The following is a 24,463-nucleotide window of genomic DNA, read 5'->3' as shown; positions in this document are numbered from 1 at the left end:
TCTCGCATGTAGGTGGTCCTGGACATGACATTTGGAGGTGGTGGTCATACCAAAGCGATTCTGAACACGGTTCCTGAAGTCACAGTCCTGGCCTTAGACCGAGATCCTACAGCAAATTCTCTGGCCCAGCAGTTGGCCACGGAACACTCGTAAGTGATTTAATGAAAAAAATCAGCCAGACCAAAACACATGTTAAAGCTACAAGCTGCCAAGACAAATGTTTATCATATATCATGGCTCATGTTTAACCGTAAGTTTTCACTGTCACAGTTGACAGCTTGACCATTTTGAGCAGTGTTTATAATGCAGTCATTATTTCACACTGTCGGTGTGATATAGTATTGCAGCTCTCGCTGTGTTTCTCCCACTTCTTACCTGGTCCCAATCAAATGCTGCTCACTAAGATACAGCCCCTGAGTTTCACCATCCAATCAGATCCAGTTCTCCTTCTTAACTTAAAGCTTTTCTCCCCCCACGCAAAGCTGGTGGGCTCGGCATGTCATTTGTCAGAGTAAGGGCCCACGCCTGCAGTGTGAGGGAGATGCTGCCTCCCACGGAGGATCTATAAGATATGGGGGGGCAGAGAGAAGCCTAGAGAAGTTAGAAAATTGAGAGAGAGAGAACAGGGAGACATGAGGACACAATGCCAGGGTGTGAGGGAGTGTGTGCATGTGTGTACGAGCAAGGCGCGGGAGGATGAAAATGAGATGTTCCTAAGACCATGGCGTGGGAAGGAATCCTTTTACGTAGATTCTGGGGAAACCTCTCTCAAGGGAATCTGCTAGAGAAATGTGCCTGTGAGCAGGGAATGACAATTAAAAGAGAGAGAATGAGAACACTGTATTCTGTCAGCAGCAATATACCCCTGCTGTAAACTCTTCCACGCCTACTCGTGATGCAAGTTGAGAGAAGCCCGAGAAATCCAGCAATTAACCAATATTATTGGAAGCCTGAGTAAAAGACCCTGTCAGCCCACGCAGTGCATCCACACAACAGGGTTAGAGGATTTTCTCTCTCTTCTCTACTCCCATGTCTTGAGGAAAGTATAACCTTCTCTCTGCAAACTGTGGAGTGTGAATCTGAACCCAGTTTTTATGCGCATTATACTTAAAAGCAATCACTTATGAAAGTGACCCTTTGTTCCTTAATGATATTCACCAATGTACAAGGGAATCTTTCTCCTGCGTGTTTAGCCTCGCTATTCTCTGCCTTTCACCACTCTTGTTGTTGCTATGACTTCCTTGCTCTTGACGCACCGCAGCAGTTGTGCCCACAATAACTGTTATAAATATGAAAAGGCACCAAGAATAATTGGAAAGTCAAGTCAGGCAGTCATTGGATTTACACGTGTGCATGTGCCTGTCACTGTCAGGCCTGGACTGGAATGAGGACTCAGAAGCAGAGAATATCACGTACCAGCACACTTTATTGATTTCAGAACCTCAATGCAGAGTGACAAACAAGAAGGCTATGAAAATTTCACTAACTATATCTATATAATAATATAATACTTGGCAAGCAATAACTGGGGAAAAAGAACTTCCTAATAAATACAAAACATACACTAGAAAAAGAAAAAGCTTTTAAACATAAACCACTCCCGAAGGAGGACAAACAAATGGCAAGAGCAAGAAATCAAAAGCGCTCCCGAAGGAGGAAAACCAAACTACTAATAAATGGGGCAAAAGAAAAGGCTCACCTAAACAGGAGGCTCAACAAACTAACTAAATCTCTCTTAACATAAATCGCTCCAAAAGGGAGGAAGAAAAACAGTTTACAAACAACACAAAACAAAGCTAAACTGGAAAACTTTAACAAACAAAAAATCACTCTCAAGGAGGAAACAGAAAACAACTTACGTGGCGTAGCAAGAAACTCTTTGGCAAAAACGACAATGACTGTGGGTAAGGCTTAGGTGCACGAACAAGAACGAAACACTTCGGCACAAGACAAAGGGGAGACGCAGACTATAAGCACATGAGGGTGAAGGGAACAGGTGGAAACAATCAGAGACAATCAGACCGGTGACACATGAGGAAGGGCAAGTGACCTGAAACGAGAGGAGAGTTAGGATTTCAAAATAAAACAGGAAGTTACGAGACAAAAACCCCAAGACAAGACAAACCTCACCGCGGTGTGACAGTCACACCGACAGATTTAGTATAATAAATGATATGAACTGTTTTGCATGCACTCTGCACTTTGTTGGTCTTAGTAGATGTGAAAACTTTGGCACATAAAGCTATGTTATAATTTACATCTGCTTATTTAATAATAGACAGTTTGTCTATCTTAAGGCTCTAACTATATTTAAATTAAAATGTTTATTTTATAATAATTATACTTGAACAATGCAATAAGTCTGCTCGTGTAGTTTATAAAATAATACTTTCATTTAATGACCCCTTTTTAAGCAATAAACAAAAAGTGCTCTCCAGTTGTCAGAAAATTGAAAGCAGAGTTAACACAAATGGAAAGCTTGATAAATCAGGTTGGTCCAAAAACGCTGCTTTCATTCATGCACTGAACTCTGCACTTTGTCCGGACATTTTCTGGAGGGGCTGTATGTGATAGGGTTTCCTTGAAGTGCTCCCCCAATTTGTAGGGCAGGATTTTCACCACTACCCCTTGTCACTTCATTTTAATGGGGCAAGATAAGCCTCGGAAACAAGGGGTTGGGAGAAGGGGTGAAATGGGATTGAGCCCTAGAGTAGCGGACTAATGGTTAAATAATTATAAGATGCCGAAACACACTCAGACAGGATTTAGTTACGCAACAGTTGCAGCTCACATTACAATACACAATACACCAGCATAATGCATTTGTGTGTGTGTGCGTGTGTGTGATAGATATTATTACAACTACCCACTTGTACGACACACAAGACAGCCATTCTCTCTCATAACCAGCTGATTAATAACCTCAATCAATCGAACAGACTTCATAGACAACATGGCGATTTCCATTTTGGGAAATGTCCCTCCCCTGCGGCACAACATTTCCTTAGTGTTGAGGAACAAGCTTTCGAATCAGCCCTTTGAATGAAGATGATAACAGTAAACTGGGGAACCAGTGGGAAAGCATTTAACAGATATTGATGGCTTCTCTTGGAGACGTTGGTAAAGCCACCAACAAGAGAGCAGCGATTTAGTCACAAATTCATATTTAGCTAATTATTACCAAATAAATAAGTCACAAGGAGTGTTTTTTAATAGACTTTCTGAGGTCAACAGAGGTAGAACAAATTGAACTCCTGAACAAAATACATTATAAAGACAAACCTTTGTGTTTGTACTGTGTGTGTGGTTTTTTTCTTTTTCTTTTTTTCTTCCCGGGACTGTAGATATTTTCATCACCGCTCCCCTGCTGAAAGCAATCAATCAGCATCTTGTCTTAGGCTTCAGTGACGCAGGTAAAGGAACTGAGCAGGTCAACACAAGGGAATATTCCAGGCTTGATATGTGAAGAGGCAGCATCATGTTGAATGAGCATGCACTCAAACTGAGGCTGCTGTGGAGGTTCTTGATGTCCCCACCGAGTGTGCTCTTATTCCAGACGGACAAGTTCATGCCAGGGCACATTCAGTGTGAGGTTATATATAAAGGCGTAGCAGAATGTACTGTTATGGGCAAATGTGAATTCTATTTTATGCTAAAATTTATTTAAATATCGTCAAAATAATCTTTGAACAAGGTGACCTGGAATTGTTTTCTGTTAAAAGACTGCTCACTTTTTGTCGACATTTCTTACATTATTTTATGAGGACACTCAAAGTGTAAATTTTGCGAGTTAATAACAACTTGTAGTTTTGGGCCTTTTAAAACGTATTGTATTAGTTAAGTGCTTTGGCAGGTTTAAAGGAGGCTGCAGTCTCAGGGGGAATCTTTATGCAGCATCAAATTGTCGGATATCCTTCCTCTTTCCTGGTATCTAACAATTGATAACATGCTAATGTGTTTCCAGTCAACACATTCACAACAACAGGAAAATGTAAATGGGAACATAACGTATAGATTCTGCAGTGAAATGCACAGTTTTTTGTTTTGTTTTTTTGCCGCACAACACCACTGGCATCGGCCTGTATCATCAAAATATCTCAAATGTAATCTCACATGGGCTCGTATGGATATCTTATAGACATTTTGCTCGGGGGCTTGCATAAAATTGTCCAGAGCAGCTCACTCGGACATTTGTGTTCTCACTTACAGCACCTCTGGAAAATGTCAGGAAAATGTCTGAACTTCAGCGCATGTCTGGAAGCAGCATCTGTGTAGTGTGGAACAGCAGTCACTATCCCCTTTAGTCATATATACAGATACAAAACAAGAGCAAGAGAGATAGATTTCAGACCATATGACAGAAGTGAAATGCACTAATCCGTAGAACAAAACATGAAAATATCAGGAACGCGATTTAAACAAGACCCACTGTTTGTTCAGACAGGATGCAACAGGAGTTCAGAGGCGGCTCAGCTGCATACAAAGCAGAGTGGAAAGACACAGTTAGACACAAATTTGCATGAGGCCGTGCCACCTGACACAAAGACATGTCCCTGCAAGTCGAAAATGTTTCAACACGAAAAACCACTTGTGCTTTTAATGGATCAACGTTCAGACAAGAAGAAAGTTTAGGAAATCACAGAACTCAAGTGTAGTGGTGAGTTTGAAGATCTTTAAGAACCTGGGCTTGAACACAAAAACACATTCACTCCCCCTCTGCGTGTGTGTTTTTAGCAAGTTTACAACTGTCGCCTCTTTAGCAGTTTTCAGACAGGACCTCTGGAGGATGACTGAAAAATTGGGTTGGGATTTGGTGAATCCTGCGGAAAATGTCCTTCACTTTTCTCACATCAGCTCCTTCAGACATTATGTGGACTTTTCATTGGGGCCTGGATGGATAGGGTCTGCAGAAAGTCTGCAGGCTCTGATTGGGTCATTTGCACTCCCACATACACGTTCCCCAATGGAGAATGTCCGAGGGATCTCTGGAGTTCACTGCATGTCTGAAAGCAGCTTAAGGTATATTGGCTATAAAAATGTCAAGGTCTTGTATGAAAACACCTTGATAGTTAGTTTACAGCTGAGTGCAGCTGAGGACGTGTGAAATACAACTGTAGTGCTATTGGGTTAAAAACATATTCATTAAAAAGTTCTTTATTTATTTGTTACCTGTTAATGGCACTTAACAGGAAATTCAGGAATCACCAAACTTCTACCAATCCATAGAGGGGAGTATACATGTCCAAGTATCAAATCTCATGGTAATTGAAAGTGAATAGCTCAGACATTTGACAAATCAACCGCCCTTGTCCTGGACTTGTGTTGGTGACACCTGCTTGTAACATTATCACAGATATTTAACATATTCTGTAATTTGATATAAAGGCCGTCGGACTGTCTCTGTGTGAGATGCCAGAATAACAGAAATTTGCATCATGTTAATGTTGTGGGGTGCTACAACTATAAATAGTGCAGATCTCTTAAGCAATTATGAGCCCACACTTGGACCTCACCACATACACCACTGAAACTTGTCCTCTTTAATAATATAAGACCTTACATAAGGCATTTATATCTCCAACTCTGTGTCTAAGCCACATAAAGAAGTTAATAATTTAGAAATGTTATGCAACTGTTTTGCATATTTTTAAATACTTCTGTGGCTTTCAAAAACACGTTGTAAAAGACGTAGCAGTGTGTAGTGGAAGGTACGTCCATCACCTGCGTGTGGGCGGTCACAGACTTGAGAATTTTATTTCTAAGTAATTAAAAAGTAGAAGTCACTTGTGAAAAAAACATTCCAATATAATAGGAATGCAGCCGTGATAGCACTTTCATTAATGATAAACACTTGTGTGACTGTAAAGGAAGAAAACAAACCGCCATTGAATTGGTATTGCAGCACGGTTGTGCGGTGGTGAGCACTGTTCCCTCAGAAGATTACTGGTTCCAATCGAATTTGTCTGGGGTCTTTCTCTCCAGAGTTTGCACGTTTTCCTGTGTTTGGTTGGGTTTTCTCCAGGTACTTGTCCCAGGGATACGCTGGCGACCTGTCCAGGGGATACTCCGCCTGTTGCCCTATGTCAGCTGAGATTGGCTCCAGCTCCCCCCACAACCCTAAGGTTAAGCAGTATAGATAATGGATGGATGATTAAATAAAAGACACAAAATGATTTATACTATTATAATAATAAGGCAGAAGGTTGTGATAGACTGAGGTGTTTTCACCTTCTCCCATTCATGCAATATAATTGTGCAGGGTTGATGATATAGAGTAGAAATACTTAACATAAACTTTGTCCATATGATTCTGAAGTTAAAGTCTTAGCTCTAACTCCCAGCACTTTTATACCAGTTAGTATGCTGGCTGGCTCTGACAGCACCACAAGGACGTGGCCTGAGTGCAGTTGCACAGAGAAGGTAGATCCCTTCATAGACCAGCTCACATTCTTTCTGTTCCTCAAGACAAATAGCATTAGGGAGTCAGCTTTAGTTTTATAGAATGTTTATACCCGAGCATTGAAAAGTTCCTTAAGTTAGCCGCCAACGTCCACCAGTCAGCTCTGCCCCTTCTCTCCTCTCCCCGTCTTCAGTGTAGGTGGATTATTATTAGCTGTTGGTTACAATTTCATCTGTTTTAAGAGTCATTAGACTCCAATTAGAATCCAAAGTGGCTAAAATTTCTAAAATTATATAATAAAAAGATATTAACTCCCACCAAAAAGTTTATATTGCAACTTTGAACAATACAGAGAAAAATAGAAATTTGGGATGATGGCCAATGAGCTGTTGCAGACGCAGCAAGGGGTTGTGCATGAGATGGGAGAGAGAAACAAAGCCTTTACTATAGATTTTTCAACAAATTAATCACTGCACATGATGGTGGAAAAGAACAGCAAAGCAGTGAAAGGCCCTGGCTGTGTGGGCGAGGTGCTCCCTTGCCATTTCGTCTTCTGTGGGATTTGAAATGGAGGACCTGACAATTTGTTTTCTTCCGTGAATACCCCCAGCGACGCTTGAGGAAGGTGGAGTCATGAAACATAAAACAGACAAGCTTTAAATTAAGTTAACTTTCAGAGAAATGCTGGAGCCAATCCCAGTTGATATTGACTTTGGGGGAGAATCAGGATACACCCTGGAAAGGTTACAAGCGTATCATTGGGCCAACGTACAGAGACAAACAACCATTTATTCTCACATTCATACCTATGATCGATTCAGAGTCTCCAATTGACCTAACCTTAGTCTGCATGTCTTTGGACATTGGACGATTTAGTGCCCTGAGAAAACCCAAGCAAACATGGAAAGACCCTCGAGATCATTGAGTCGTAATATGCTGTTATAAAGTATAACAGTATATTATCGACTTAAAGAAGAGTTTAAGGCCACAACCTTCACTCAGGAACAGAAATTCAGATTTATGCTTAACAGAAATAATAAAGTGACATTTTTAGTGATAATTATTGATATTGATTGACAATTTCTATTTCTTTAAAATGTATGGCCATATTGCCCAGGCAGCCCAAATATTGAGTTCTTATAACATATATCCTTAACTTTTAAAACTGATTAAAATGGAGGCTATAGACAACATGTGCTGCCTAGCTTTTGCAGTGGGTTATCATTTAGAGATGTCAATCCGACATGTTTGGCCTCATAACTGGACTGGAAAACTTTTTTCATACCTTGGAACCACATGGACAGAGACGGCTGCAGAAGAACCTCTGCAAATGATCTATAGATTGCAACTCCTCTTGCTGTCTTCTGCCATCATCTTTGCTCACACAATGTTAAAAGGTCACATGAAATATTCATGACTGTGGCTGGAGGGTCTCACTACTCTCGCATGAGGAAGTGACTGAGTACATAGCTCTGTCACAGGCAAGCAAGGATCACAATAGGCTAGCTAAGACGTCTTGTTGGCTTTCAGCGAAATACGTGATTTTCTTTTAAAAGGACGACTGAAGCTTCTCATCCTACTGAGAGGTTTCCTTTGGATAAAACCTTAGGATAAAAATTGTGAGAGTGTTTTTTCCAGACAGTGTTTGATGCTGTAAACAAAAAATATAGAAAGGATTCAGGATTTCCTATGCACAGACGACTTACCATTCCAATTCAGTAGTATCTGTGACCTAAAGATTAGAAAACGTGAAAGAGCAGAGCTTCCCCCGCCTTCATTACTGAAGTCTCGTGGCACGCACTAAGGTGCCCTTGACCACGGCACCCAACCCCCAAACCGTTCCAGTGGAGATTAGACTCTGATTGTACAAAGCCGCCTACAGGATGTTCACTGGCTCCTATTAATTTAGTCGGAAATAAAGCAGTTTTTTTTCCTCTCAAACTTAATTTAAAACATGTCAGAAGATGACAAAATCAAACTGATCAAATCGATCATGCATATAATTGTTAGTAAACAAGAATAGCACATAGTTACATAATATCGATTAGATTAATATATACTAATATATTTGTCTTTCAGTTCAATTGTTTGGTTTATCTGATTAGTTAAAAAAATCCATGGGTTTTCTCTTAAATATTCTTGTATATCAGAATTTATAAAATATGAGGAATATTTTATTCTACATCTTTACCAAAAAGATGTAGTTGTTACTCAGGGAACCGTACTTGGTCCTTTAGGCTTCCTACTGCACAAGAATGATTAACTATTCATAAGGGCATGGTGTAACTGTTCATGTTAACTCTTAAATCTGATAAGACAACTATACCTTGTACGTTTATGGTTGAACTGTAAATATTAAGACTAAATTACACGTCTTTGTTATCCAGGTTTTGTTGTAACAGCATAAGAATCACACATATATAACAGCCAGAGTCCGGTCAGGACACATCTTGATCAATTCTTAAGATTCATACATTAATGAAAAAAATCCTGCCGTCTGTTAGCGGTTTTAATCTCTTTCCGTCACAGAATGCATTGAACAGTAAAACTTAGTAGAACAATTAACTGTAAAATCTTCTGAAACTCTCCCCCTGGACTGAAGGACGTTGTCGCTGTATCACAGTGTAAAGAAAAGGGAGCTGCTTTAAATTATAAACTGCACAACTCCCTTCTGTATTATTTCTATCAAGGGATAATCCAGCAAAATTTATGTTGTAACCAGAGCAGCACAAAGTGACTCAACTCACCATCACTGAATATAATAAGGCCTTAAGATGTTTTTTGTGAATATGGAACAAAATTCACTGCAGTATTAGAAATAAAAATAATCCTCCTCGCATTATATATAACTTCAGAGTCAACATTTTTGACTTTATATGTATTTTCACTATTATAATCAATTATCACAGCTATTTTGTATTTTTAAGAAGTACTATGTTTCATTAATTGTCTGTTCATTTTCATTTTGGTCTTATGTCTCATCCAAACTGTTGTTTCTATTTTTCTGAACCTCTATTGTGCAATTTTGTTCATATCTTATATTCCCGTCCCTCTATTGCTATTTTCCTCTATTTATTTTATTCCCAAAAAATTAAGAAGGTGAAAGTTAGATATCTTTCTTTCTTTCATATTCTCTTTTTGTTTGTAGTTTCAAACCTTATTCACCTCAATTTCTGAAGGTATTTTTGACAATGAGCTGAATAACAATAAATTTTTACAGTTTTTTTTCTCAGCAAAATAAGAGAGACTTCCAGTGACTAATTCCATTCATATGAGGCCAGTATTTTCACAGGCATTGTGCCACAGTCATTGATATACAAATGTTTATGTGTGCTGTGTTCCTTTCTCTAATCCTTTCTCCAGTGGTCGTGTGAAACCATTGCTTGGCCGATTCAGTGAGCTTGAGGTCCTGCTGTCAAACACGAACATAAAGCCAGGCAGCATTGATGCTGTCTTGTTGGATGCTGGCTGCTCCTCCATGCAAATGGACCAGGCAGAGAGAGGCTTCTCCCTCAGCAAAGATGGGCCCTTGGATATGAGGATGGATGGAGAGAGGTAGGTTTGGAGGGGCTGGGTAGCCAGAGTCAAACTGCACCAGCACCCATTGGAGCAGTAATGTCAAAGTGCAGTTAATAAAAAGGGGGAGTTATCACACTGGGCTACCAACTACATAGGGTAGAATACTTGAATGATCTTTGCTCTTATTCTGTTGTGACTAGGGTAAATATACAACTAAACCAGTTGTAGTGCCATTTGTAACTTATTTTCTTATAATAATTTAACGTATATATATATACATAACATTGCACTCCTTATTTTATGACATATTGAAATACAGTAATACACTGCTCTCTCTCAGAATGATATACTTTATATATAGGCTATATTTTACATATAATGTATAACTTGATTATAGTAGCCATAAAAATACATTAAAATTATTGAATAAAATAATTTGAATTATCTCATGAATAATTGCAGGATTGTAACTATTGTGTGATTCTAACACCCGATTGTGGACATGTTATGTACCTTCATTTCTGCCTGTGATGTTTATTAAGCCTATGTGTATATCTGTGTGTGTGTGTGTCTGTGTGTGTCTGTAATTCAATGATTCCTGTTTTCAGAAATATAGACAGATAATTTTACTTTGTCAGCATTCTGTGCAAAGAAACCATTTAAGATAACTCACTTATGAGCGTTTGCACAAGCTGCATTTCTCTTTTCATTCCCTCATATTGGATCTATTTATAACTGTCAAACATAAAGGTTTTCGGCTGTATCTCAGAGTTGTCAGGATTCGCCGCTGTCACCAAGGACGTGACGTCAAGCAGCTTAATTGGGCTTCTCTTTGTGCGTAGGTACCTCGACATGCCCTGCGCTGCTGACGTTGTGAATACCTTAGATCAACAGGCTCTTGCATCCATCCTCACTGCATATGGGGAGGAAAAACGCGCCTGGAAAATAGCTTCAGCCATGGTGAAGGCACGCCGTGTCAACCCCATTACCAGGACACAGCAGCTGGCCAGCGTGGTGGCAGGTAGCTACACACTATCCTGATTAATTCCCTGCAGCATTGTGGAGGCTGTAAGGGAAAATAAAACACGAGTGGAGTTATTAAGGCTGTCTCCCGGTGGGACGTGTTTGTCTCGGAAAATTACGTAGTCTGTGATCTCAAACGTCATTCTGTTTCCTGCCTCTGTGTTGGGTGCCTGTCTTGCACACCTTCCCTTTGAGAGCTAAGGATGAGACAAAGATGGAGCTGGATGTGGATCTCCCTCCAACTCCACATAGCATTTTTGCTTTCTTTCCCCCCGCTTTTCAGTTCCATTTCCGCGCTCACAAATATGCAGACACACCTGACACATATGCAAACACCGACATATGCTCACACACGACACATTTGTGCATAAAGCCAGGATTACATTGTTTGTCCTCACTGATTGTTTTTTTTATTTTTTGTTTTTTTGGCTCTATGCCTCAAGATTTGAGCGGCTGAACGAGTGAGATGTCATTTCAGTAGTTATGCACAGAGCAGTGTGCGCGTCAGTGTCACCCTGGGAGAACAGGTGTGATTAAGAGCAGGGGTTTGATCTTTTTTGGAAGAGCAAAACGAGTCACCACCGTTGTGTATATGGAACAATCCAAGAGGTCTGGATTCAAGAAAGTTCCAGGTGTCATAGTGATACTGACAAGACAAATGTACAGTCACAGGAGAAGTGATGGGGACTTAGGTGTCAGTGGGATGGAGCGACTGCACTTGGTGGTTTTAAGACACGGGAGCGGTTCAAGGGACTTTGGAGGCCCCAGGCAAAAACCTTGGGGTTCCTAATCGAACCAAACCGAACACATTTAAGACATTCTAGTCTTTAAACAAACCTCGGAAGCTGGTTCTCCACTGGTCAAAACACCCACTAACATCTGCCTATTTTAACATGTTTACCCGCGTTTAAAAAACCTGCATATAGCTGTTATTTTTAGTGTAAAAGAGGTATTGAATTCTGAAGCTTTTGGATGAAAATTACTGGCATTGGGCCTCATAGGAGGGTTTCTATCCATGTCCTATACATATTCGATCGCTGTGAATTAACGTAATCAGACTTTCTTGGGGGGCCCCTCTCCGCTCAGGGCCCCAGGTAATTGCCTGTTTTATACCCTGTTGCAACGCCTTTGTTAAGATTAACAAGTTATTTTAGTCACGCTTGGCTCTCCCCTCATTTCATTATTCTTTACACTCGAGGTTTTAATGTTAGACATTTCAGAACCTGAAATAATTTTGTCCTTTTCACTGGGTAACCTTGGTATGTGATTCATTATTTGAATTAAATTGAAAAGTTATACCAAACTACATCTTTTAAAAAGTCTGGGTGAACGTGGTAAATTACATAAATGTAAAAAAAAAAAAAAAAAAGACCACGGATTGGCTTTTACCCACACATGAACTGGTCAGAACTAATTGTGCGACGACAATGCATGTAGCTCACACATACTCTAACCAAGCACACCGGGGGTTCTCTCTGGGCCAGGTGATGTGAATATGAAGGTGATAACAATGTGGAGATGTAAAGGTGATATGAGGGAGGATTTAAAAATAAAACGGCATTAATTTAAGTTGTTAAGCTATTTTTAGGGCCCGAGCACAGACATCAAAGGTGTCTGGTGAGACCCTATTGAAATTGTAAGGATTATTATTATTAGGGCCCGAGCACAGACATCAAAGGTGTCTGGTGAGACCCTATTGAAATTGTAAGGATTATTATTATTATTATTATTATTATTCAGGCAAATGAATTGGCTTTTTGAGGGCTTTAACATGCTCAACTTCTTACCAAAATTTGCAGAAAGTTAGAAAGTGGTGAAAATTTACGTATTCTGAAGGAATTTTCAATGGGCGTCGCAAAATGGCTCAACGGTGCCCCCCGAGACAGCCCGAGACCCCCGGAAGGTGTTCCCATTGACCTATCTTCACAAAAATCGATATACAGGTGTATCATGACCAGACAAACAAAAAAGTCTCTGGGTGCAATTGGAAAAACACAACAGGAAGCCTGCTATATTGCATTTAGTGGCCATTTTGGCCATATTCCACATTTTTTCTTTGATACACTTGTACCAGGGTTTTCATCGGATCAACTTCAAATTGAGATGAGTGTCATCACGACAAGATGGAGATAAAAACTGACTGACGGATTTTTTTTTAATCACACAGTGTGACCGTGGCGTGGCGTCAAAGTTTGATTACACGCCATTAAAACATGATGTTCTGTAACGCGGACATACATGGACCATGAATCCTTTGATTTCAGTCTTCCTAGATCAAAGGAAACTTTATGTCTTGCAAAGGTTACGTCTCTCTCTCTCTCTCAGAACTGGTTATTTTTGTTTTTTCAGACAAAAAGCATGCAACGCTTCAAAATGGATGTGCTCGGGCCCACCCAGTGCTGCTTTGCAGCCCTAAAATTTTTATTATTATTATTATTATTATTATTATTATTATTCAGGCAAATGAATTGGCTTTTTGAGGGCTTTAACATGCTCAATTTCTTACCAAAATTTGCAGAAAGTTAGAAAGTGGTGAAAATTTACGTATTCTGAAGGAATTTTCAATGTCTAATTGGATCTGTACTTATTATTATTATTCATTATTATTATTATTCAGGCAAATGAATTGGCTTTTTGAGGGCTTTAACATGCTCAACTTCTTACCAAAATTTGCAGAAAGTTAGAAAGTGGTGAAAATTTACGTATTCTGAAGGAATTTTCAATGGGCGTCGCAAAATGGCTCAACGGTGCCCCCCGAGACAGCCCGAGACCCCCGGAAGGTGTTCCCATTGACCTATCTTCACAAAAATCGATATAAAAGGTGTATCATGACCAGACAAACAAAAAAGTCTCTTGGTGCAATTGGAAAAACACAACAGGAAGCCTGCTATTTTGCATTTAGTGGCCAGTTTGGCCATATTCCACATTTTTTCTTTGATACACTTGTACCAGGGTTTTCATCGGATCAACTTCAAATTGAAATGAGTGTCATCACAACAAGATGGAGATACAAACTGACTGACAGATTTTTTTTTAATCACACGGTGTGACCGTGGCGTGGTGTCAAAGTTTGATTACACGCCATTAATTATTATTATTATTATTATTATTATTAGGGCCCGAGCACAGACATCAAAGGTGTCTGGTGAGACCCTATTGAAATTGTAAGGATTATTATTATTATTATTATTATTATTATTATTATTATTATTATTATTATTCAGGCAAATGAAATGGCTTTTTGAGGGCTTTAACATGCTCAACTTCTTACCAAAATTTGCAGAAAGTTAGAAAGTGGTGAAAATTTACATATTCTGAAGGAATTTTCAATGGGCGTCGCAAAATGGCTCAACGGTGCCCCCCGAGACCCCCCGAGACCCCCAGAAGGTGTTCCCATTGACCTATCTTCACAAAAATCGATATACAGGTGTATCATGACCAGACAAACAAAAAAGTCTCTTGGTGCAATTGGAAAAACACAACAGGAAGCCTGCTATTTTGCATTTAGTGGCCATTTTGGCCATATTCCACATTTTTTCTTTGATACACTTGTACCAGGGTTTTCATCGGATCAACTTCAAATTGAGATGAGTGTCATCACAACAAGATGGAGATAAAAACTGACTGACAGATTTTATTTTAATCACACGGTGTGACCGTGGCGTGGTGTCAAAGTTTGATTACACGCCATTAAAACACGATGTTCTGTAACGCGGACATACATGGACCATGAATCCTTTGATTTCAGTCTTCCTAGATCAAAGGAAACTTTATGTCTTGCAAAGGTTACGTCTCTCTCTCTCTCAGAACTGGTTATTTTTGTTTTTTCAGACAAAAAGCATGCAACGCTTCAAAATGGATGTGCTCGGGCCCACCCAGTGCTGCTTTGCAGCCCTAAAATTTTTATTATTATTATTATTATTATTATTATTATTCAGGCAAATGAATTGGCTTTTTGAGGGCTTTAACATGCTCAATTTCTTACCAAAATTTGCAGAAAGTTAGAAAGTGGTGAAAATTTACGTATTCTGAAGGAATTTTCAATGTCTAATTGGATCTGTACTTATTATTATTATTCATTATTATTATTATTCAGGCAAATGAATTGGCTTTTTGAGGGCTTTAACATGCTCAACTTCTTACCAAAATTTGCAGAAAGTTAGAAAGTGGTGAAAATTTACGTATTCTGAAGGAATTTTCAATGGGCGTCGCAAAATGGCTCAACGGTGCCCCCCGAGACAGCCCGAGACCCCCGGAAGGTGTTCCCATTGACCTATCTTCACAAAAATCGATATAAAAGGTGTATCATGACCAGACAAACAAAAAAGTCTCTTGTTATTATTATTATTATTATTATTATTCAGGCAAATGAAATGGCTTTTTGAGGGCTTTAACATGCTCAACTTCTTACCAAAATTTGCAGAAAGTTAGAAAGTGGTGAAAATTTACATATTCTGAAGGAATTTTCAATGGGCGTCGCAAAATGGCTCAACGGTGCCCCCCGAGACCCCCCGAGACCCCCAGAAGGTGTTCCCATTGACCTATCTTCACAAAAATCGATATACAGGTGTATCATGACCAGACAAACAAAAAAGTCTCTTGGTGCAATTGGAAAAACACAACAGGAAGCCTGCTATTTTGCATTTAGTGGCCATTTTGGCCATATTCCACATTTTTTCTTTGATACACTTGTACCAGGGTTTTCATCGGATCAACTTCAAATTGAGATGAGTGTCATCACAACAAGATGGAGATAAAAACTGACTGACAGATTTTTTTTTAATCACACGGTGTGACCGTGGCGTGGTGTCAAAGTTTGATTACACGCCATTAAAACACGATGTTCTGTAACGCGGACATACATGGACCATGAATCCTTTGATTTCAGTCTTCCTAGATCAAAGGAAACTTTATGTCTTGCAAAGGTTACGTCTCTCTCTCTCTCAGAACTGGTTATTTTTGTTTTTTCAGACAAAAAGCATGCAACGCTTCAAAATGGATGTGCTCGGGCCCACCCAGTGCTGCTTTGCAGCCCTAAAATTTTTATTATTATTATTATTATTATTATTATTATTATTATTATTCAGGCAAATGAATTGGCTTTTTGAGGGCTTTAACATGCTCAATTTCTTACCAAAATTTGCAGAAAGTTAGAAAGTGGTGAAAATTTACGTATTCTGAAGGAATTTTCAATGTCTAATTGGATCTGTACACCTTTACTTTGACAGTTGAGACTGATAGAAAATACGTTGAGAGGAGGGTGACATGCAGCAAATGTCTGCAACTTGTGTCAAACTGGGGACATAGCTGTTTATATAACCCTTGATATAATAATTGTGTACCTTTTATGTAATGGTTCCAAATCACCATAGACAATATGGCACAGAGAGAAATGTGTTCATTGGATTCAAACGAACTGTTTTCAGACTCCAACATACTTGTGTTTACTAGTTTTTTATTGTTATCTATGTCCAAGAAGAGAGATCCCTCCTCCAGTTACTCTTTCTGAAAGTTTTCTCATTAACAGATTTTTTTTTCTTTCCACCTTAAAAGTGTAAACATGTTGAAAATCCCTTTAGATTGATAATTTTGTACTAAATAAATAAAAGTGATGCAGGGCTTCAAGTTTCACTTTTGCTTCATCCTTATGAGGTACCGAGATTCATGAGGGAATACAATTATTTCAATCATAAAGCAGCAACATAAAAAGTAACAACTTTCTAAATACATCCTCACATTCCGGGGAGATAAAGCTGTAATATTAATGGGACAACTTTACTATTTCGGTAGACAAATTGCATGAGGAAACATTGTGTAGTGTTAATAAACCTTCCAAAATTACAGACCCATTATTTCCAGGGTCTTTGCAAAACATAACGAGGATATAACAGAATATTATTTTCCCTTTATATTTATTCTGTCCAATATTTTAACAATCACAAATTCACGAATCACAAAAAGCCAGACATGTCTCACTTTTTGATTTTATCTGCAATTCAGGAATTTGTGAAACGTGACACTGCCATTACTCACAATATCCATGGAAGCTGTATTCATAATTATTATTAGGGCCCGAGCACAGACATCAAAGGTGTCTGGTGAGACCCTATTGAAATTGTAAGGATTATTATTATTATTATTATTATTATTCAGGCAAATGAATTGGCTTTTTGAGGGCTTTAACATGCTCAACTTCTTACCAAAATTTGCAGAAAGTTAGAAAGTGGTGAAAATTTACGTATTCTGAAGGAATTTTCAATGGGCGTCGCAAAATGGCTCAACGGTGCCCCCCGAGACAGCCCGAGACCCCCGGAAGGTGTTCCCATTGACCTATCTTCACAAAAATCGATATACAGGTGTATTTATTATATTATTTCTACTATTATTTTTATATATACTGTTGCTGCCATTATTACTATATACTGCTATTATATTGGTATAATTACTATCATATATAAATATATATTATGTTATATTATATACTATATATACTGTACTATTTTTATATACTGTCTAACAATAACATTACTATCATATCATCAGTACTATTACCATCATCTTGCCACTGCACCTTATCTACCTATTTATCTTGTGTTTCTGTTTTTTATTCTTTCTACCTCAATATTTTTTATTTTTTATTCTATTTTATTCTATTTTATTGTATTCAAATATACCGGCTGCTATGACAACTTAATTTCCCTTCGGGGATGAATAAAGTAATCTATCTATCTATCTATCTATCTATCTATCTATCTATCTATCTATCTATCTATCTATCTATCTATCTATCTATCTATCTATCTATCTATCTATCTATCTATCTATCTATCTATCTATCTATCTATCTATCTATCTATCTATCTATCTATCTATCTATCTATCTATCTAAACATCCAAAATTAGACGTAAATTATTCACTAAATCCTGTCAGTCTCCCTGGATTTCTTGAGACGACGTCCTTCTGGCTGGCCAACACCAGCCGTCTGCTCCACTGCCTGAAGCAGTACAGCGGTGACGAGGTCTGACACACGCCCCCTGTAGGACTAGGGTTGCAAAATTCCGGGAATATTTAAAGTTGGAAACTTTCCATGGGAATTAACAGGAATATACGGGAATATACGGGAATTAACGGGAATTAACAGGAATAAACTGGAAATGTTGTGGGTAATTTATACTGACTGTATTTACCTTGTCATATACAGACATAAATATAAACATTTTGTTTTGTCATAGGCTGATTTGAGTCCTGAGGAAACTTTGGACACTTGACTATATGCTTCTGCATCGTTGTGTCATTCTTAACATAGGTCTTTGCACAGTATTTGCAAATGTACACAGCCTTTCCTTCTACATTGGATGAGGTGAAATGTCTCCACACATGAGATAGTGCACGTGGCATTGTTCTGTAGAATAAGATGAGAAAGAAGTTTGTAAAAAAACACTAATGCAATGCCAGAGATATAAATAGTTAGCCAAACTATTGGAATCGTCTGTAAACATATTTTATAATTGATGGATAAATGAATGGAAATAGGCTAGATGAACAGATGAACAATCCTCAATCAGCATGCTAATATATTTTCCCAGTAATATCATAGAAACTTACCTGACTAGTCCTGCACTCTACAGCAGGCCTCAATAGCCCTGCTGTAGAGTGAAGCATGCTGGGAGTTATCTGTGCATGTGATGGAAGAATGCACAGTGGAGGGTTGAAACTCAACGTTCCATACATCTTTAAAATAGAGTTTTGAACGATGTTTTTATTGCTCAGCGTTTAATTTGCATAGTTTTTTTTTCCAAAATTCCCGAAATTCCCAGGCTTAATATTCCCGTGGAAAGTTTCTGGAAAGTTTCTGGAAATTTACCGGAAACTTTCCGCCCCTTTGCAGCCCCATGTAGGACGAAGTGATTCCTGCGCTGATGACAGTGAACTCACAGTGTCGTGTCCTTCCTCCTCCAGGTCTTCATTCTGATTGTGTTTTGAAAACAATTTGTCGCGTGCAGCAGGGAGGATCGGTGCAGTTTGAAAGTCAAAGGTGCGTCACATTCCCTGGACTTTGCAGGAAGATAACTGATAAGTAAAACCTATTTATAGCATCATCTTCTTCAAACCACCCTCAGTGTGTTTTATAACCTGAAACTTTTGCAGCATACTGAACGAGTTGTAAAACATTTTTTGCTCCTGATCTGATTTTGAGCAGCTAAATTTCCAAGTATGAGTCATTGTGTTTTGTAAATAAATTTCAAACCATCCTGTATCTGTATAATTTCCACAATTCCTATAGTCCCATATCTGTCTCCAGCTGGGATTTATGTATATTTGGCAGAATTGCTCTTCAGCTGTTTATCCAGTATGTTGTAACCAGCCTAGTCTCCCGAGGAGGTTCGCTGATATTGGCCGATTCTGCCGGACAAAATGTGCGTCCGCTGCCAACGTTTATTGTCAACATGAAAGCCTTGTGATGTTCATGTTGTAATGGGAGGGAAGATTAGGGTGGTTGTGTATTACATTTAAACACCAAACCATAGTTAATTACCTCTGTGAGTTCCCTGTGCTTGTGTTCTTTTCAGGTTTGTTTCAGGTTGAGCTTAGTAAGTCACTGAAAGCTATTGTGACATTTAATGATAATGAGCAAGATATTCCTGCCTGATGATAGATAGATGTGGATGGAAATCATGTGTTTTTTCAGCACACCAACACTGGCATCGGTTCTCATCACTGAAAGCTCTTGAATCTCATTGTCTTTCTAAGTTAAGAGTCTTTGTACGTGTGTGGCACTTTTTCCTGTGATTTTTAGTTTTAGTTTTTGTCAGTTTCGCCTCCGGTGACGTGCTGGCAGTGATTCCTGCAGACATTATTCCACTGTATTCTCACATGGGCCCTCTCAGACATTTACTTGGAGGCTGGCGGGAAAAACTCCAGAGAATATTGGAAGCAACTGACACAGGCATTTGCATTCCCACATACAGCCCTTCCAGATAATTTCAGGAAAATGTCCAGACTTCATTGTCTGTCATGTCTGAAAGCAGCAGCAGATGTCTCTGCCACTGAAAAATCCATTTTAGAAAACTCAAGTAGTTGCAAAGTTCTGCAAAATGGCAATAAAACGAGCCTGTTTATAAAGATTTACGGTTCTTTGATCACTGGCTGAAATATTTATATATTTATGAATATAAATGTTGTAAAAAGCAGCAACTACTTCCACAATCAGTTTCTAGATCATCAAACTGCCAGCGCAACTTATTTTGTGAGGACTTGCAAATTAATTACTGTGTGAGTTTGTCATACATCCCTGATGGGCGATTTTTATTTTTAACAGTGTTTCAGTTCATTTGTGGCTCAGCTCAACTTCACATACAACATTCTCTGGTCTATTGTGCTACGGCAAAAAAAAGTTGTGTCCATGTTTCCCTGCTCCGTTTACTTTGTTGTTGTTGTGAACAAACTCTGTCCGACCGTTTGTTCAGCCACTAGAACACAGGAGCATGAAAAAGCACTGTTGGTTTCCTAATAGCCTCTCGTGACACAAGGGTAGAGCACAAGAGCTTTGTGATGTTAATTCTAAATGTTGATACCATCACAAAGTCGCGTCTCCTTCTTAACTACTTGATTTCCTCTTTATGTACACATCGTAATCTCTTCTTTTCTCCACGGATCTGTCTGCAGGACCTTTGGAAGATGAATTAGAGAGAGAGCGCACGGCTCGGCGAGACCAGAACAGTGGTGGTCCGTGCTGTGCAGGCATCGTATTGATTGCAGTGTGACTCACACCTTAGGCTGTTTAGTGCAGGAGGAGAGAAATGCCACATCACTCACTTCTCTATTTATTGCAGTTTCTCTTTAGGTCTATACAAGTGTCTAATTGTTCTTTGGGCTTCTGTTTTCTAACTTGACAGCATATTTGAATCAGTTCTCAGTCAGTGTTTTGGCCCTTACCGCTTATATCCGCATCTCATTCATTCTGTACCCTGCATGTCGTTTATTTCAAACTGCTTCACACACTTGTAAGTTCACTTTTCTGTCTTCTCAAGCATTCTCTACATTTTTCTTGTACATACATTCTGAGGGAGAATCTCTCAAATAACAAGCGGAGATATTAAAGGTTTTGCGTGCAAAATTCTCACACACAATTGGTCAGGAGTATTAAAGAGAGAGGTTGTGGTGAGGGGGGGGGACATAAATCACCCTTCATTTTACAGAGCGCGGGTCATGACCGAGCGCACCAGCCAGACAGCATAACAAGGAAAACCTCAATATTTTAGGTTTCCTTTCTTTTTTTAACAGTAACCAGTGTGTGGAGAGAAGTTGTTCTCAGCTGAGACAGATTTATACATTAACTCTGAATTCTATGAACTGACAGATCACAAGAGATATTTGGCTGCTTTTACCTCAGTAGTTTATTGAGACACCATCTCCACCCAGAATCTGCTCCTCGGTCTGGACCTGCCGCTCCGCCGGCTGCAGCTCGCTCTGCACTGCTTCTGTTGAGCTCCATCTTGCTTTGTCAATCCATCTCTTCAATTAATGATATAAACCACAGGCACACTAGGTTTGTTTTTTATGCAGAAGCATAACTACAAGTCAAAGACGACTAAATAATTGTTTTCATTCAGGATGTTTCGATACTGTCCTGACTAGTGAAGTTTACAGTTATTTGAATCTGTGTGAACCCCACACACCACACAGTGAACAAGTCCTAAAATCACAAAAACGTTTTTGCATCTCTTCGGGAAACTGACGCATGATGAATTCAAATTCACACTGCTAGCCGATTAGTCAGTCGGACGTTTTTTCCTTCCACTGTTTATCGGTCACGCATAATGGATCATGAGTATCATCATGAGTATTCATTGCTGTTTACTGCATAACTTGAATAAAACTTTTAAACACAACCTAATCTGTGAACATTTTGCACCTGAGTCGTGTCAGCTAGATTTTCATCTGCAATGATGGTGAAGACAACAACTCCTGTGATCCCAAGCAGATTCACAATGTCATCAGACTGGGTCTTTTTTTATGGTTTTCATTGAGAGACCTCCTAACAGCTGAAGGTGCTTATTGTAAATTTAAAAAAATTAAAAATGTCACTCTTACAACAGCCAAACTTTTGTTATGTTCTTTCTACAATGTAAATAAGATGTTCGGTCAGATTTTCTTAGGATGCTAATGCTAACATGCTAGTGATGCACAAATCTGTTTTTTTATACTCATAAATCCTCAAATTACACAGAGTGAAATATAAATGTATAGAAAATGTTTAACATCAGATTGAATCCATCTTTTAGAAGATTAACTCAGTCTTTGACCATTTTTCTGTCTCTAGGATCGTTTCCTCCCGCTGTTATCTATGCACGTAAAGACCGACTCCACCGACCTGCACATGTGGCCACGAAAACCTTCCAAGCTTTGCGAATCTTTGTGAACGACGAGCTGAACGAACTCCACGCAGGCCTGCGTGCTGCCCAGGCAATCCTGAGACCTGGAGGACGTTTCTGTATAATCACCTTTCACTCACTAGAAGACCGACTGGTCAAACGTTTCCTCCAGGGAGATGATTTGTCTAATCTAGATCAGTATCACTTTAGCCCCAGGAAACCAGCTACCAGGACGGCAAAATTGGGGGATGAAAAAAGCGATGGTGGAAGTGTTCACTGGCTTCCTCTGCGGAGAAAAGTGATCACCCCAGAAAAGGATGATGTGGATGAAAATCCTCGAGGACGCTCGGCTAAACTCAGGGCAGCGCTCAGGCGGTGATACGTGACGTTGAAGAGCCTAGGAGAGTTACTCTTTACTGTTAGTAATTAAAGCAAGTTCACCAAAGAGTGTCATGAAGTAATATTGCAATTCTGCACTGCATTTGTCTGCTGTTTTTTAATAATCTTCTCCCTAAATGAAAATTTTTGTCTGCAAAATCTTATTTTTTACAGTTTCTAGCTTAAGCCTTAATCAGAAGAGCGATTTAATGGCACGGGGCACGAGTAGCTTGGTTGTTCGTTCCAATGAACACACCTGGTGGGTTTTGTTTGTGGGAAGCCAGTGAATGGTCGTCCTTGATGCTGCATTAGTGACTTCTTCTGGTTGGTTGGGGCACTGATGGGGGGGAGGACTCTGGATAAAGGAAAGAATGAATCTCCCACACAATATGGCCACCAGTAGCAGCTCAGAGTTTTGAAGAAATTCCCTCAAGTCGTTTTGTCAATTATCATGTTCACATCATTGGGACCGATGGACAGACAACCCAAATGCCTACTGCTGGTGGCTGCTAGTTGTTGCCAGTGCAGAGGCTTTTAAAGTTTGTACAGTTTTAATGATGAATCCCGGTAAGAAACAGTTATAAATGAGCAAGAAGCAGATTGTGTTAACAGTTAAATATACGTTAGGCTTGGGGTTAGGACAACCGCATGGTTGCAGTCTGTCCTCCAGAGTGTGGTAGCCCCAACTGTGAACACAAAATTATATGAATATGTTGGTTTAAGTTTGAATCGTTTATATGAAAATATAAATAAATATTAAAAAAAAAGAACTTTTAACACCCAAATTAAAGTATGTGACTGTTATTGTATTTGCTGCCTTTGTTATTTGCCTTTTATATGAATAAATATGCAATAAATAACAAATGTTTCTTACAATTCTGTTCATGTATCAAGGCTCTTCTCCGCTATCACATCTAGAACTGTAATGATCCCGCACAATACCCTGCAACAAATAATACCTACTGCATTATTGTTTTATTTTGCTACTATTATTGTTATCATTATTATTATCACTATTATTATTTGTTACTTTAATATATTTTAAATTTGTTGTGTCATTCATAGGCTTGGTCTGCTTGATTTCTGTGTGTTCTTTTTTTTTTTTTTCAGTTTTTCTGTATAATTTGTATTGATACACATCCAGTCTGCTTAGGTTACCTGATTTATTTAAAATTATATTTTACGTCCAGGACCATATAGACTAGATGCACAACCATGTGCTCCTAACAGGGATCCTTAAATAAACTAAACTAAACTGTGAATGAAGTGACAAATTTGAGTTTACACCCTGAAGAGTTCAATGAAAAAAGGGACATTCGTACGTCTGTGTGCTGCTCTGATACATTTGCACAGCTCATGTTTGACATCACATCAGACGTGGATAAATAGCTGAGCAAATAAGACCCAAACCACTTTATTCATTGACGTCTGTATTTCTCCTGAACGTAGGTTGATGAGTAGCTCAAGTGAAGCCTACTGTACCATATGAATCAGCAAGTGTCAGAAGTGGTGCTGATGAATGAGCTGGATGCTTGTTCCTGAACATTCTCTCACCTTCAACTGTAAGCAGACGAGGTGTTTAGATCTTTACTATTTGACTTTGACTAATTGTAATTGCTTCATCGAGATTATTAACACTTTTTTTCTTGCGTCTCAGTTTAGTACTCTAAATATAACCTCCTTGTTACCTTGGAAACTAAATGGCGCAAGTAACATTTGACTGTCTAAATTTATATGCTGTTTTAATTTGATATGAAGTGAAGCCAT

The 24,463-nt window shown here is 39.0% G+C and overlaps 1 protein-coding gene across 3 annotated transcripts in view; it reads left to right on the top strand.

Moving 5' to 3' along the window:
• Positions 1–23,542, top strand: part of mettl15 (methyltransferase 15, mitochondrial 12S rRNA N4-cytidine) — a 44,860-nt gene extending 21,318 nt beyond the window's left edge. For 2 of the 3 annotated variants that reach the window (XM_061068211.1, XM_061068212.1), the window contains exons 3-6: positions 13–149; positions 9,764–9,955; positions 10,762–10,940; positions 22,267–23,542. In XM_061068211.1, the coding sequence (XP_060924194.1) occupies positions 13–149; positions 9,764–9,955; positions 10,762–10,940; positions 22,267–22,697 (939 nt within the window). In that variant the 3' untranslated portion in view covers positions 22,698–23,542. Of the gene's footprint in view, positions 1–12; positions 150–9,763; positions 9,956–10,761; positions 10,941–18,902; positions 18,979–22,266 lie in introns of all 3 variants that reach the window. The other variant, XM_061068213.1, reaches the window with a different exon arrangement.
• The last annotated feature ends 921 nt before the right edge of the window (positions 23,543–24,463 follow it).

This window comes from Limanda limanda, chromosome 3, assembly GCF_963576545.1.
Source record: "Limanda limanda chromosome 3, fLimLim1.1, whole genome shotgun sequence".
In the NCBI taxonomy this organism is placed as follows: domain Eukaryota; kingdom Metazoa; phylum Chordata; class Actinopteri; order Pleuronectiformes; family Pleuronectidae; genus Limanda; species Limanda limanda.
Note: the sequence above shows the minus strand (reverse complement) of the source record. Positions and strands in the feature narration are given on the sequence as shown.